We start from the raw sequence: 16,672 nt of genomic DNA on the forward strand, positions 1-16,672 counted from the left end.
CCTTATGACAGCAGTGGGCTGGATTTGATGACCCTTGACAGCCCAACCTTCCAGTCTGACATGAACTTGACTCCAAGTCTTTGCTCCATCCTTCAGGGATCAGCACAGGTTTATCACAGCACAGACTCAGTGCAGCACAGGAACACTGCTATGAAAACAAATAGATAATGCTCTATTCCCATTAAATTTTTATTTATTAGCCTCCCTGCCAGCCTGCTTGCAGAAATAACTAATTTGAGAGTATTTTTATAAAGGAATGAATTAGTACATGATCTTCCGGCTTCTGATGTGCCCTGATCAAGGTACCTCTAAAGACCAAGTGTGTCCTCACAGCTGAACTTTCCAAAGCACCAACATTGTGCTCTGACAGCTGTGCTGCCTGACTTTTCCCCTACAGTGCAGAAACGGCTTTGGCAGACAATGCCAGAGGAACTGCCAGTGCAGGAGCCACATTCCTGCATCTTTTGAGCTCTCTGCTTTCATACCAAGGTACCATCAAGGCCTTCCAGCAATACATAACACCAGGGATCTCATGCTGCAGTACACCAAGACATCTTACCAGCCAGTGGACAGTGAAAAGGGAAGAAAGCTCCACATCTTCAAGCATGCAAAGAGTAGGAAATAATTTGTGGCCGCTCAGTACTTAAAAGGAGGTTGTAAAAAAGATTAAGGGGAACTTTTTACAGAGGCAGATAGTGACAGGACAAAGTGGAACAGTTTTAAACTAAAAGAGGAGACCTTTAGATTAGCTGTTAGAAAGAAATTCTCTACTCAGGAGGGTGGTGAGGCCCTGGCACAGGTTGCCCAGAGAAGCTGTGGCTGCCCTTGGATCCCTGGAAGTGTCCAAGGCCAGACTGGACAGGGCTTGGAGCAACCTGGGATAGTGGAAGGTGTCCCTGCCCACGGCAGGGGTTGGAATGAGTTGATCTTTCTTTAATGTCCCTTCCAACCCAAACCATTCTGGGATTCTTTCATTTACGCGAAGAAGATTGAAGGAATGTGTATGAAGGTCTTGCACAGGCTTTAGTTTACAGTCAAAAATAAAAGTCATTCAACCTTTGTGATTCAGCTTACAAATGCAAACAAGAGAAGTACTGAGGGAATACCCCAGTACAAGGCAACCTTGCAGTGAAAGGACATAAATTCTGTGCTATTTCTAACAAAAGACACAATCCACCTGCAAACCAAGTGCTGCTCACACTGGTGAAATGTGAAAAAACATATAACTTCTTAAATTTTACCAAGTAAATTGTCAGTTTGTTCCACATTCATTCCTCAGCTTTGCTTTCAGCAACACTGATGAAATGTAACAGACGACCCACCAGAGAAGCAGAGCTTTCACCAGCTCCGAGATGGGCCCTCAGGACAACATCCCTTGTGTGCCGAATTTAACTAACCCCATTAACAATTGCAGGATGTTGAATGAGGTCATTTTTGCATGCACCACAAGTTCACGCTGTCCTCTCATTACCAGTAACAATGGCCAACAAAGGTCCAGCCAAGAGAGATTTTTCCATAGACACAAACTACTCAGCTGAGCTACAGCCCCACTTGCAGACCAAAAGGCTGAAAAAATTTAAATGGTTGCTTATAAACTGTTTAGCCACAAAGGTGAGGATGCAGCAAGGTTACACTTTTGGAAATTGATTTTTTTTTTTAATTAATTGTCCCTGAGATGTCAGTGATAGACAAACATGAAATTCTAAGTCTAAATCCTTCAACAGACACAGGCTCTCAGATGTTTCTGAGAAAGTAGAGACAGTTTCAAACAGGTGACAAAAGAGTAGTTTGCACCCAAAGGAGTAAGCAAGTCATAAGAGTGGCTGTTTCATTTCCTAGAGCCCAATATCAGTAACATTTCCATCATATGCATGCCCTGGAAAATTCATGGATTAAGTCCTATTAAACACACTAAGGTCTTTCAGGTAGGTCTGAACTCAACACATCACTGCACCACCCATTCTGCCAGTAAGTTCTCTTGAGACACTCCAGAAAGCTCAATTCCTAATTACCTCCAAAATCCAGTGACTGAGATACCTCAGTAGTATGGTCCACAAAAACTTACTACATTTTCAAGCATGTAATTATCCAGACAATTTAGCTACAGATTTGTCTGGGATACTACTTGAGACTGCTTCCCCTATGTTACCACCTTGGGATAACCAGTATTTCTTTAGGGATTTCTGTATTTGTACAGACTGAGGAATGTTAATGTAACATTAATGTAAAAAGTCTCTCAGTGTAGCTGAAATAAGACATTACTCTACTCGCAAGGCAAAGCAGACTGGTGTGTAAAGCTACTTTCACTCACTGGCAAAAGAGTAAGTTTTCCTTCTACCTCTACATATTCTCCTGTTTCTTTAAAATCCTTTTCTTTTAATCCCTTCAGTGTGAAATGCAGGGGTCCTGACATTCCAGCTGGCTCATCTCACAGGTGCATATTTCTGTGTCTTTAAAAGCCAAAAGGATATAAATCAGAATTCCTTGTACCAATATCAGCCTCTTCACTAAATCTTTACCTGACAATCCGGTAATGTTGTTTTCCCCCAAAATGCATCCACAGCCACCCAAGAATGACTCTACACTGCCTCATCTACTATTCACAGGGAACTGCAAAATGCATTAGGATGATGCAATAATGTCCTAATAAAGCCATGTAAGTAAAATAAAGTTCCATTCCAGACCAGAGATCAGAGCATTAAACTCATCATAAGCTGCAGTTGAAGTGATGATTTTTATCGGAACATAAACGCCACAAATCAACTCTGCCTGATGCATTACTTCAAGGACTAAAAGTAGTTTTACTTTGCAACTGAAAGCTTTATGATGACTTGGAAATTCAGTATAACCTGAAGACTGGCACGCACAAGCTCCAGGGCTGCCAAAGTTGTGCAGCCTCCAGAACACCGGGCACAAGGCATTTATTTAATGCCTCTTCCTCCACGAGACTGACTTGAACAGCAGCGTGTGGAGGAAAGGGACCTCCACACATTCAAACATCTGGTGTGAGGAATAACTGAAGTCTGGCTTGTTTTCTGGGCTTTTTTTCATGCTGGAAGCAAGAAATACAGGCACCCAGTGAGGGAACTGAATAACTTAAGACCTGGAGCTGTTTTCAAATATGGATGATCTTTTCCTTAAAAAAAATGTCAAAGTTAAAAAAAAAAGACAAATAAACCAGTGTTAAGAGGACAGAATTGGAGGCACACATAAATCAGCTTTAAAAGCTGAAAACCTTTTCCAAAATGTTTACTTAAAAATAAATTATTTTTAAAAGCTGAGGTGTTACTCCCTCAACAGGGTCTTTGTGCTTTAGGCTGCCTAAGTGGAAATCACTGGGGATGTCAGTCAGGCATACGTGAAAGTCTCTCTCTAACATTCTGGGGAAAGAATACAGGCTTAGAACATTTTAAGCCATTATGCTACTAATAGGGAGGAAAACAAACCATTAGCCTGTGATATTTAGGATCAGCCTAGGATACTTTTCATTTGGTTCACTTCAGCATCTGCCGTCTTTGTCCCTACTTTTGTAGGCATTTGCACTATTTAGGAAGTTGGCTCCGAGGTATGTCTGCAGTATCCAAGTTTCTTTCAGGGACAGCTGCCTTCTCCCTATGTGCTTTTGTGGCACCAGGCATCTCATACAACTGAGCATCTGTACCACTGGAACTGCTCAGCAGTAGGACATGGCACATTCACTGTATTAGATCTCAAGTCCGTAAACATCACAATATTTGAAACAAAAAGCCCCTCAAGTCACTTGAAGTGTCTTCCAAACTGTATCACCATCTGTGGGAAGAAGTCAATATTTGAGACTAGTTCAATTCCTACACTTCGAACAGCATAGGGTAAAAGCTTTACATTTATAAGCTCATGTACTGCTGCATCACACCCAAAAAACCAGTCAGAGGTGTCACAAACTCTTAACAAAATGCTTCTGTGGTAATACAACACTGAAAGCTTTGGGTAAATTCATCCATGTCAACAAATGTAAGGAAATGCATGCAGAGACTGGAGAAAATTTAACTGGAAATACAATAGCAGCTGAAATTCCCCCTGGCTCTCACCATTAGGAGATCTTTCTACACTTGTCAGCTTTTACTTTCAGCATCCTGGAAAAGCACTTGGTGTTCACAGCAAACTGTCACCTCACAATACACCCATTCTCTACATCATTCTGAACCTAAGGAACAGGAGGCACTTGTTGACCTACACTTTCCTTCATTGTGAGGAAAGATTTATCTTCTCAAGCAGTTAAACCATGACAAGACCTTCACTTCTACCTACAGCAAGAAAACACTTCAAAAATTTTTGAGAGAAACACAGTGTCACCTAAACCTAACCCATTTACACAATTTCCATGTCCTTCACAGAGCTGATTTGAGAGCAGGGCTTTTCTCTGAAGAAGCCAGAATGAGGATGAGTCAATGTATTTTCCAAGAAGCAGCACAGAAGGTACCAATCAGTGCAGTGACACTGTTTGAAGGGAGCTCCCCCCATCTCTGGTCTCTAGGAAATGCTAAAACAAGGTACAGGAATACCAGCGACACACAAAATATGCCAACTATCACACTACTTTAGTCTCATTTATCTGATCTCCAGAGGCATCAACATCCCTCAGCATTTTGATCCTATTTCAAAATCCCCACGCCTATCAATTTACACCAAACGAAGTCTTTCCTATGCTTAAAACTGTCCTCTGCACTGAATTTCACTAAATTACCCTTCAAAAGAGAAAGCTGCTGCTTGGAAACTAGAAATAGACATCAAAACATACACATTAACTTTCTCTATTAACTGACACTGGCCTAGAATAAAAATGTCCAAGGAATGACAAGGTCTGTTTTTTTAAAACTATTTATTCCCTAATCCTGAAGAGGTCTGTTGATCTACAGCCACTAATAAACCCTGAAGACAACAGCATCTGTCAGAACATTCCACCTTGATTTTCAGGGTAGAAACTCTTAAAGGCTCTTAAATGAAATATATTTTGGCTGGGCCTTGTGCCAACTTATTCACAGAGCTGTCACACACTCCAGAGACAGAAGCTGTGGGTAAGCTGAGAGATCCTGAGCTGCTCCATGGAGCATCTCCCTGGAAGGATTCAGGCTTGAGGACAAGGATTTGACAAGGACAGCAAGAGCCCTGCTGGAATACTCTGAAGGGATGGTGGGGTCTGTTTGTCCATCAGCAGTGGTGGTGTGTTCACCAGCAGGTCCTCCACACCCTGTTTTTCAGGCTGTAAGTGATCAGCTACTCCAGCAGTGCCCTGAGCATATTGTCCAGACATACAAGACAGACACGGAGGTGGTAGAGCATGTGCAGGGAAGGGAACAGAGCTGGGGAAGGGGCTGGAGCCCCAGGAGCAGCTGAGGGAGCTGGGAAAGGGGCTCAGCCTGGAGAAAAGGGAGGCTCAGGAGGGACCTTTTTGCTCTCAACAACTCCCTGACAGGAGAGGGCAGCCAGGGGGGGTCAGGCTCTGCTCCCAGGGAACAGGGACAGGAGGAGAGGGAATGGCCTCAAGTTACACCAGGCGAGGTTGAGTTTGGATATTTGGAAAAATTTCTTCACTGAAAGGGGTGTTCATCCCTGGAAGAGGCTGCCAAGGCAGTGGTGGAGTCCCCATCCCTGGAGGGATTTAAAAGCCCTGTAGATGTGACACTTGGGGACATGGTGTAGTGGTGGCCTTGGCAGTGCTGGGAGAACAGCTGGAGCTGATCTTAGAGGGGTTTTCCAACTTAACTATTCAATGATTCTATGAAAAAGAGCTATGGAAAATCAGCTTTGGTGGTCTAATTGTTAAAAAAGACAAATGCAACTTCAGGTGACAAAGAGACACCTCACTGGAAAACTTTGAAAAACAGCAGCAAAAAAGTTTTTAGAAAAAGGTCAAACAACCTTTTCCTAATGCAGTGCAATAGAAGCTGCCAGTACCTTTATCCCAAAAGCATTACTGTGCATTATCCCTACAATAACACTGGACAGGATGCAATTTTCACCATATTTTGCTCTTGTCCAAGTTTAATTATTGAGTGGCTAATTTAACCACTGTCACTGATTAATTAGAATAAAAAAGCCAGAAGCAGAACTAGCACAATACAACAAAATAAGATTAAGCTCTACTGGAATCTACTCTGAATATTTTTTAAAATTCCATGTCAACAGACATTTCCTTTTTGCAAATTGTTTGTGAACAGTGATGTCCCTATTAGAGAAACATCTGGAGTCTCTGTTTTTGAATTTACTTTTCAACATTTGAGATTGACCTTTTCATTTCTAAATCAGGTTTCATCCAGATCTCTTTGGAAAAAAAAAAAAACAAACCACAACCCACTGCTGGTTTCCAAGTAGAGCTGCTGCCAGTTCACTGTACCTCTGAAAGTCACCAAAACCCTGGACTACACTTCAGGAGGCCTCTTGAACACTGCTGAATATATCACAGAATCATGGAATGGTCTGGGTAGGAAGGGACCTGAAACATCATCTTGTTCCAACCCCCTGGAAGGTCCATGTGCAGGACCTTGCACCTGGCCTTGCTGAACTCCGTGAGGCTCACAGGGGCCCCACCTCTCAAGTTTGTCGCAGAGAGTCCTTCCAGAATTCCCCTTCTAAAGACACCCACGTTTCTTTACACTTTTCTCTATTAAGTACATCCCTTCTTCAAAATTCCTCATACATTCATAGATTCAACAAGTCTCCACTTACTAAAAATTCCTCTTTCTTCCTCTCTCCCCTAGACCCTTCCCATCTTCCACCTGAATTTCCTGAACTTCCATAACACTCTGTTAACATTTTTCCCTCCAAAATCCCTTTATAATCATTTAATCACATCAATTCCCAACTCTTCTACTGTGTCTCCTGCACAGCCCTCCTTTTGTGCATCCCTCCTTCCTCCCATTCCAGTTTTATCCTGCTGGAGTCAGGCATGAGGAACCTAAAGAGAAAACATCCCAGCCAGGCCTCCTAAGCTTTACAGAAACTCAACTGGATGTGGCGTGACCCCAGCAAGAAAGGAAATGAATCCCTTAAACACCACTGACCCATACTGGCTTGTGCAGGAAGAAAACACAGTAGCCCCTTTTTGACTAAACACTACATAAATATAACAATTTTACCTCTCCACAGCTTTGTTATGACAGAAACCAGAGTATCATGTTGCCCATTTTGTAAAGGATGTTCCAATCAGTAAGTACATGACACAGAGATTTGAAGGCTACAGGAAATGCCTGTGAGATTTTATTCTTTTTTTTCAGCTCAGGCTATTTGTCCTACTTGATTACAACCTCTAAAAACCTTTGCCATGAAAAAAATGAGAATATTAAAGTGTTATTTAATCTGGTAAGGAAGATCACAAAATTAACCATGACAAGAAATTGGGAAATACAAATGAGAAACAAGACATTTTTATACTGTTTTCAAACAGTTGAGGAAATCAACTCCCAAATTTGTCAAAAAGTGGAGGGATCTCAAACTTTTCATACCTCCAAGAAAAGGTGGCATGAGTTGTCCTCTGACAGACAACTAATGAACTCAAAACACAACAACCACACAGAACTTGAAGATTTCAGCGGACAGTGAAAGGAATTACACAGGCCAAAGGTCTTGGACTTTTTTTGTCTCGCCCTATAACCCAAGCTACATTCATTTCAGGTTTCATATTGTCAAATACTGAGCAAAATAGGCCAAGGAAAATGGTTCAAATGAATTCCACGAAAGCTCTCAGGGTTGTGTAGCCTTTGGCAGTAACCCCTGTCCTCTAGATTTCCATCTGGTAGTTGTCCATTTCTATTCATTTTTGACAGAAGCTAAAAAAATAAACAAATTGTTTCTGAAGCTCGAACACCAGGATCGGGTCTGAAATGTTCATTAGCAAGTTCTTGCAACCTTCCAGTGGAAGGTGTCCCTGCCCATGGCAGCAGGGCTGGAACTGGATGATCTTTAAGGTCCCTTCCAACCCAAACCATTCTGTGATTCTGTGATAAGTCTCACTGTTCAGCCACACTAAATTATTTAACTCGTGCTCTACTCACTGAGCTGATTTTTCTGCTTTTGAGAAATAAACTTTTCCCCTCCAGGAATCTTGAACACTTCAAAGCCATCTCCAGCTCACATTTTCCCCACATAAGCACTTCAAAAGTCTTCAGAACTTGAAGGTCTGAACTCTGTGGCTCTCACCTCATGCTGAACTTCAACACAAGCACTTTAGAAGGGGCATTTTTGTGGGCAACAACTGATGTATTTTAAAAAATACGGATGTTTGCAGAACTTACCTCTTTCTCAGTATCCCTGGATATACAGGTCCACTGGTTTTCCTTCACACTGTATGCCCAGAAGTCAGCCAGATCCTGAGTTCCATCCCAGCCACCAAACAAATAAACAGTTTCTATTATTAAAAAAAAAAAAAAAAAGTTTTATTTTAAAAAGAGAATGTGTTTAAACAGGCTAATGCCCACAAAACATCTGTGACAAAGAGACTATCAGAAGAGAAATTTAAACTCTTTTTTACTGAAAACACCACTCCTCTTTGAATGGAACGAGTCATCAAGACAAAAATGTGGTTTGGTTTAGTAATGGAAGATTTTAGGGTTGATAGACAGCCAATTCTCAGAGTCATTTTCTATTTCCACATTTACATAAGAGGCAATCAAACCCACAGCCTTCTGATTAAAATTCCAGACAGACAAATGAACAATATTTAACATTTTGGATCCTGTGCATGTAGTCTGTCAATGACATCTCAGCCTGTGCCCCGCTTGGTGCAGGATTTATACATCAACAAGATTTCTGAGATAGAAGCAGCAAATCTTTTCTGTTTAGTCCATCCCTTAGACAGAAAAATCTACTTCAACTACAAAATCCTCTTCAAGGGAAATGTCTTGCTTGAAGTAACTTACCTGATGCCACGAAAGCCAGTGAGTAGAAGAGTTACAAGTTTAAGTCAGTGTTTCAGGGCTGTCACCTCAAACCCACAACTGCTCTGTGTACAACAAGTTCTAAGGCTTCCCAGAGTCACTGATAAAACCAGATGAAGCCTTTGAAGAGGGGAAGCATTTAAGAAAGGAGTTTCTGTTCTGCCATGGAGAGATAACCAAACTGCTCCCATTATAGAAACAGCACTATCTGGTCTCAAATGCTAAATATACTTCATTTTTAGACTGCATTAAAACACAACACAAAGCCAAGTCCAAGAAGAACAAGCTCCTCAAGACTTGCAGAGCTTTGAAAAACTCCTTTAAAATCCAAAAACCACTTCTATTATGGAGGTAATGGCCAATTTTTAATCCAACACCAATTAAAGAGCAGGGTTAGAGCGCGATTACAAAATGGGACTAGTCCCTGACCCTTACCTACCATCAGGATAGTGGTCATCACCATGGAAAGGTTACCCTGGTTCATTAACTTTAATTACCCTTCCTCCTGGACTCAGGGCTCCCAGTGTTCCCTGCAAAGAGCAGGTCCCTTTGTGCGCATAAATTCTCACAGCTCACAAAACCCACATTACCACAACAGCTTCATTGATAGCCGAGAAAAATAAAAGATTTGGCACCAGCTAAAAATCCTACTGGGACCTTGCCAAAATGTCAGGCCTGCCTGGAAAGGCTTTGTTGGCTCACATGAAATTTAATAGCAAACCTGAATGACTCTGATGAAAACTCAGATTTTGGAAGTTACCTAACCCAGGCTGACAGAATTGAATGTGAGCACTGAGAGAGGAACACGAGCACCCAGCTGGTGCTGACCATCCCCAGAGCGACACCCCGAACACAAATGGACATGAACTCTGTGCCAGGCCCATTCTTCATCATGAAGTAAAACTGTAGCTCACATGAAAGAAAGGCTCCATCACTGTCTAGACCCAATGAAAATAATTTTTTACTTTCATGCCTTATTGCAGAACTATATGCATACTTCAGAGGAAGGTTCTGTGTTCTAAAAAGATTATTTCTTAATACATAAATGCATCTGTTGCTGGTAATGTCAAGCAAGTAATTTGTTATGGTTCTCCTAAAATTTGGAAATGTTTTCCCATGGTATGAAGAAAAAAAATAGTTGTTTGGTGGTTTGTAGGATTGTTCTTGTTTGGTTGGGTTTGAGTTTGATTGTTTTTCTTTGGTTGGGTTTGAGTTTTTTGGGGATTTTAAGGATTTTTTTGAAGTCAAGCTCCACTCTATTTCCCAACCAGTATCACTGCTTGAATTCTAGCTGTTAATTCAGATTTTACAAGAGGGATTTTTTTTCACCCTGCATGCAGAGACCAACCAGGACAGGTATCAAAGGACAATATTCAAAGAAGAGGACAGAGGCCATAAACCCCAGGCAGCAGCAGTGGGGCAGCTCGAGGGGGGCCCAGCAGTCTCACACCAATATAACTCTGGTAGCACTGGGGAACTCAAGGAGGAAAGGATCCTCCCTTTGCATCCAAGCAGTATGGAACACAGCAAAATTGATGCTGCTTTATTAAAGCAAGTCTCTATTCAGCTTTAGGGGCAGAGAAGGAGAATTTTCAAACCTACCTGCAAGGCAACAAGAAAAAAACATGAAAGCAATTATATTTACCCAAAGCTTTTACCAGCTACGTTTAGGAAGTCAAATTTCTCCTCCAGCATCCTCAGCTTATTTCCTCTACATTTATTTCTGAATACGAATTCAACACTTTGAATTAAATATGTTCTCTGAGTATTTCTAAACTGCTTGCTCAGTCAAAAATGTTTCTGTAATGTCTGAGTTCTTTTATTCCCTTACTCTCTGGATGATTAAAAGGTGCCAGAGAAGTCCTCAAATTAGAGAATGTGCATTCCCAACAATCAACATATTTCCTGTCAACCTCTCCTTAATTTCTGTTTTTCAGAAAAGTAGCAAAGCAGCCTTCTCTAACACATTAAATATCAAAATTCCTGGGGAGGCTTCAGTCCAGGTTCGCACACATTCTCAAGGACAGTTCTTTAACTCCTGTTAACTCCATCTTCTCCATGTGGTGAAATCTTTGGTGGGATTCTGGTACAGGAGGCCTTCCTCAAGGAATGCACTCCGATCCTGGTGACATATTTAACTACATTATTTGGTCAAGTGGTATTTCCATGTCTCTGCTAGAACAGTTCTCCATGGAATATAGAAGAATTATGGATCTACAGCACCTCTGCAAGTCATCTGGTCCATCAGTCATCCCCCAACCCCCTCACAGGAGGGCTAACTTCAGCAGAGACCATGTTGGCCAGGGAATTATCCAGTTATACTTTGAGTATCTCCAAGGATGGACATGCAATGACTGATAAACTTCATTACAATTTTTTCACCCCTAATATCTAACAGGATTTTCCCTTCCTGTCCTTTATCCTATCCCTCTGCTCACCCCAAAATGAGCCTGGCCATCTCCGTGCTCTCACCAGTAGCTGAAGACATCTCTAGGATCCTCCCATGAACCTTTTTTCTACCAGACAAACAAAACCAGCTCCCTAAGCATCTCCTCACACATCACATGCTCCAGCCCTGACCACCTTGGTCAGTTCAGTTTGACACAATCCTTATTTTCCCAGAGAGCCCAAACTGGGCACAGCACTCCAGATATGTCCTCGAGTACCCAAGAGAGGAACATCACCCTCCCCTCTCCCTGCTGGCTGTGCTTGTGCTGGTACAGCCCAGCAGGAGAGGCTGGCCTTCAATGCCACAAGGATATGTTGCTGACACATGCTCCGCTTCCAGTACCTTGCAAATCCTTCCATGCAGCAAGTCCCCTGTCTGTCCTCCTGCACAGCTGTCACATCCCAGGGGCAGGATCAGAACCTCTCAGTTCTCTCCTGCAGCCCCTCAGGGTCCCCTGGACTCACCGCCCTGTTCTCCAGTTCATCACCCACTGCCCTCCCAGTCAGCTGCCAGCCCAAGCTTGCTGGAGCTATACTGGAGCATCAGTGTCCCAGAACTACAAAGGATTCCTCTCAGAAACAAAAAGATCAAGGTGTAAGATCTCACAAAAGCCGCCTACAAAAGGATGTCACTTCTCCACATAGCACCCACACCTTTAGTTATGTGCCAGCAGCACTGTCCACTTTGTGAGGAGCGTTTAAGACAACAAATACAAAATCAGCCTAAAATCTTCTTGCAGTATCACATCCCTTGATTTCTGAGCCACAGTTCAGCTGGATGCAAGTTGGCTGGATACAAGGGGTTTTTTTAAAGGATAGGCACACAGTCCCAAATGTGAAAGCACCATGAAGTTGAGTAACCTCCAGGATTCAGCAGCTGTTTGTGTTTCAGAGCTTAGAAGCCATCTGTGTTTTGTTTCTGAGATCCCTTCATCCTGTACACAAGTCCTGTTTTTAAATATCTTATGGATAGCAGTGTTTTCCTCAGGCAAAACAGCATCCTTCACGTCTGCTGCTCTCTCTTCATCTTTTTCATCTTTCCACGCTGCTTTTGAACCAGCCTTGTCATTTCTGCTGTGCTGCCCACATATACGATGGGCACGCTGGGCCCACTGCTCTGAATCTCCCTCTCTTCCCAACCCACAGATTTGTCCTCATTTATCTAATGGAAGGAAGCAAACAGAATTCCTTCTGACGAAAGGAAAAGCAAAATGATGTACAACCAAAATTACAGAGCAGTTGCACTTCAGTGAGAGCACAGAGGTACCACATCAATAAAGAGCATTTCACTAATGGTTTCCCTCAAGAAACTGTTTTGCCTGCCAAAGAGAAGAGAAATGGACACAGAAAAGAAACCATCCTGGTTGCTTTGCTGTTATTTCTAAAACAGGCTCATTGGAAAACTTCAGAAGGCTTCAGCTTTATGAACTAAAAAGATGAACACTTAAGAAAGCCTGACATAACATAAAATATCCTTTTTTTTAATAGAATGGTTTCTACATGGTCTATATTTCTATTGTTACCAAAATAAATTACATGGCTTTATGGACTGCACTGTCATTCACTGTGTCTGCCCTGTAAGAGCAGATCAATTCCACCTGGCCTATGGAATTATAAACCACATCTCCAAAACACAACACACAGACTGTTCTTAAGTACCAACATTACTCCTGAAAACTTTGCTTTTGGCAATTCACTTACCCATTCCCACTCTCTTCCAGAATAAGCACTGGAATTTTGAAACATGTGCCATATCTGACCCATAAGGAGGCCAGAAAGGGCAGACTCCAAGAGCTGTTAATAAGGAACCAGTGGCAGATGCTGACACCCTCATCCAAAACTGCATTAGGGTTCAATTCCCTGGGAACACAGTTTTACACATGAACCTTTGTGTTACTGCTCCAATATTTCCCCAGGGCCTACACAAACAGCTTCTCATGTCTGACGTTCAGCACACAACACTGTGTTCTTGTGTAGTTTTGGGGTTGTTTGGGGGATAATTTTGTTTTAATCTATGTACCTGGGTTGCAACTACTCAAATACTTCCCCTTCCTCGTAGAAAAGCAGAGAGAACTCTCCAGCCTCCCACATGGAAAGCTGCATGAGAAATGCACCTTGCAGGGAAAAGCAGGAATAGCACAAGCTTTCTGTTTTTATTTGCAGCCTAAAGCTTTAAAGTACCTAACAGCTATAACTGTGACTTTCTCTTAGTTAATGCATCTGCATTTGTATACCAAATCCAACTTCCTAATTCTGCCATCCAGAGTCATTCCAGTCTGAATGCTAACGGAATTAAATGCATGGAGGACACTGTGAGAATAACTAACTTCCCATTTTTAATTTTTCTTTTTTTTTTTTTTTAATATAGGAAGACATCAGGCTGCATTCTCAGTTCTGCATCCCACAATGCCTACAGTTCAATTGCAAACTGCTTTACGAGTTTTCCAAAGCATCAGGAACACTGCACTTACTCAGTCAGCTGTGGCAGTGTCAGAGACTGAAAAGAGTTCATGCCTCAAACATTGATATAAAGTTTTGCTCATTATAAATAAGCTACAACTGAAGAAGCTTCCCTGAAGAGTGGGACTTTGAATTGAAAGTCAGACTGTTGATTAGATAAAGGGAAACCCATTGTTCAGTCATCCCAGGCTGAGGGAAAGGAATGCATCCACAAAAGGCCAAAGCCACCAGCTGCAACTGTCCCCGGCTGACTTTGGGGTGGGGGAGAGCACAGCTCACAGAAGCCAGGTTTACACAGACTCCTCCCAACCGAGCAGGGAGGAGGAGGCTTTGGGTGCATGGTGCAGCCTCTGGTGAGAGGCAATAAACACCTATCCTCTGATTACACAAACCGGCCCAGCTGTGGAACCCCCAGCCCCACAGGCCACATCCACAGGACATTCACATGAGAGGCTTGGCCCCACAGGACTGCACATGATGCAACAGACCCAGAGCCTGCTGTGAGAGACCGACCCCCGCCCCAGGGGCACATGGCCAGACATGCCTACCTAGTCTGAGCATGTACACCCATGGCACTCTGTGCCTTCTGGGGGGACCTTCACCACCGAGAGACCAGCTGGAGAGGATCAACAAACATCGCTGGGATCCACGGAGTGGTGATTCTTTCCTTATTCTGTCCCTGTCACTCTTTCCGTCCCCCCCACCTATTTTCTACATGTTTTTCTCTCTCTCTCTCTCTCTCTCTCATATTGACCATCAAATAAAACCGTTACTATTGTCACTGGCATATGGTCTCGTTTGCACCTTAATTCGGGCAGAAGCATTTCTAAGAACCTTAAAACTGGATCATAACAGGCAGGTATTAAGAACAGGAGTATCAGATGGAAATGAGCTCCAGCACAAGTTACTGGCTGCCAGCAGAGATGCTAAATTCTCTTTCAGTTACTTTCAGCCTGCTCTAAGTGAAAGATAAACCATGCTGAAGTTTAGACCAAGTTAATCCATGTTCTACCTGAAACTGATAAACAAAGTCTCAGTGACTCTACGCACTATCAGCAACTTAAGATCTAGCTCAGCTACTCGCCAACCCATATCCTCTATCTTAACACCAGCACATGCATCCAGCAAGCTCAGTACTACTAAATTAAAATCATTTTTCTAGTCAGTAATATTTGGTTAAAATTTCCTTGAGGTTAATCAAAACACTGAACCATTTATAGTTCACTGATACCTACAGCAGGTCTGGCCATCAGAGATGAAAATTTGCTTCCAACGCTTATTCTATGTGATATGGAACTTCAGAATCTCCTTGTAAGTATGATCTTGATGTTTCACTTCATTTCCAAAAGATTCAAGTTGAAGAAAATACTGATTTTTGAGAAGGCACTCACTCTTCTAACAAGGAGTGCGAAGTGAGACGATTTCTCTTCAGTTGCCAGAGTCTTCTAAAAAAAACTCACTCAGCAAGTGTGTGAGTAAGGAGGGAGGATGTCTTTGAAGGGAAGAGTACACCACTGGCTGCTCCCTTTTCCATTAACACTGCATCTGTCCAAGGTTAGCCAGGGAGCTTTCCAGCTCCAGTCTGTAAAATGCATCCTGACAGAACTGGCTAAATTCCCACCAGCTCGTTAAACTCTACCTATATCCAAAAGGAAAATTCCAGCAATCAGCAATGGGAAACAGCCCCAAGAACTTCCCCTGGCCTATCACGAGCCAAATTAAATGGCAAAAAACTGATCATCTCAAAAGTATTTCAGCTCTTACATGCCTCAGTGGACCTGGATGCAAAACTAAGAGCAACTTCCCAAAGAGCCCACAGGGAAACTTTGGGATGGTATCCCACCACCTCTGAATAGAGCTGCAGCAAGAAAGGACCAGCATGAGAGAGGGAGGAAGATCCAGGACTCCACATCTGTGGGTGCTGTCCATCCACTTTTGTGCAAGTAAAAAACAAAAAATGGTATATATTTGATACATTTACAATACACATTATACAGATTTCCATAAATAATATAAATATTAATAGATAGGAAACATGCAAATATATCCAAAGTATATATAATACATATAAAATATATCAAGAAATATTGAAAAATAAATGGATGAGTTTTACTGCCTTGTTAAAGCAGAGTGAAAGTCAAAGGAAGAGCTAACTAAGCCTTACTGGGCCTTAAGAAAACCAAGAGGAATGGAAAGGAAGGCTCACACTACCATGGATATTTTATTTTCAGGAGGTGTGCAGGACTATCATTTCCAAGTTGACAAGGATCATGTTTCTTCCACACTCTTGTGAGACACTCACTACTAATTCCTGAGGCCACTAGGGAGCGTTCCCAGCCTCTGCACAGACAAACACCGGCAAATCCTCCAGCAGCGTTTTGTTCTAATCAATCTCAAACCTCTCCCACGAAATGAAAAAAGTTTACTCTCATACACAGAATAACTCGAGTGCTTCCTCCAGAGCAGTAACTACTCTGAGCAAAAGCCAGAGGCTGCAGCTACTGCTGGATTTTTGCTTGTTCACTATGACTTAGCAAATTACTCTGGAAGGTCCTATCCTGTCACATGCTCTGTCCCCGTCCTGTGACCACAACAGATACGGCCACGGGCATTTTTCTGCCAACTCCTTCAATGCCACCCTACATTCCTGTCCAATACCCACACCCTGGTCTTGTTTCTCCCTTCCCAAGAACAATCCTTTCACTCATACAGCAAAGACTCAGGCAGACGCTTCCTTATTCTAGTAAGGACTGACGTACCAAAGAAATCTGATTAAATAAGAGACAAAGATACAGAAAATTATGCAGAACAACAATCACTGGAACTGTTCCTGATACACCACCCCACTTTCT

The 16,672-nt window shown here is 42.4% G+C and overlaps 1 protein-coding gene across 2 annotated transcripts in view; it reads right to left on the bottom strand.

Annotated features, from left to right (window-relative positions):
- The window catches only part of MKLN1 (muskelin 1), a 102,519-nt gene that overhangs the window by 43,608 nt on the left and 42,239 nt on the right, over positions 1–16,672 (bottom strand). For both annotated transcript variants that reach the window (XM_039571222.1, XM_019292238.3), the window contains one exon: positions 8,271–8,383. In XM_039571222.1, coding sequence (XP_039427156.1) covers positions 8,271–8,383 — 113 coding nt within the window. The remainder of the gene's footprint in view (positions 1–8,270; positions 8,384–16,672) is intronic.

This window comes from Corvus cornix, chromosome 1A (assembly GCF_000738735.6).
Source record: "Corvus cornix cornix isolate S_Up_H32 chromosome 1A, ASM73873v5, whole genome shotgun sequence".
Classification (NCBI taxonomy): Eukaryota; Metazoa; Chordata; class Aves; order Passeriformes; family Corvidae; genus Corvus; species Corvus cornix.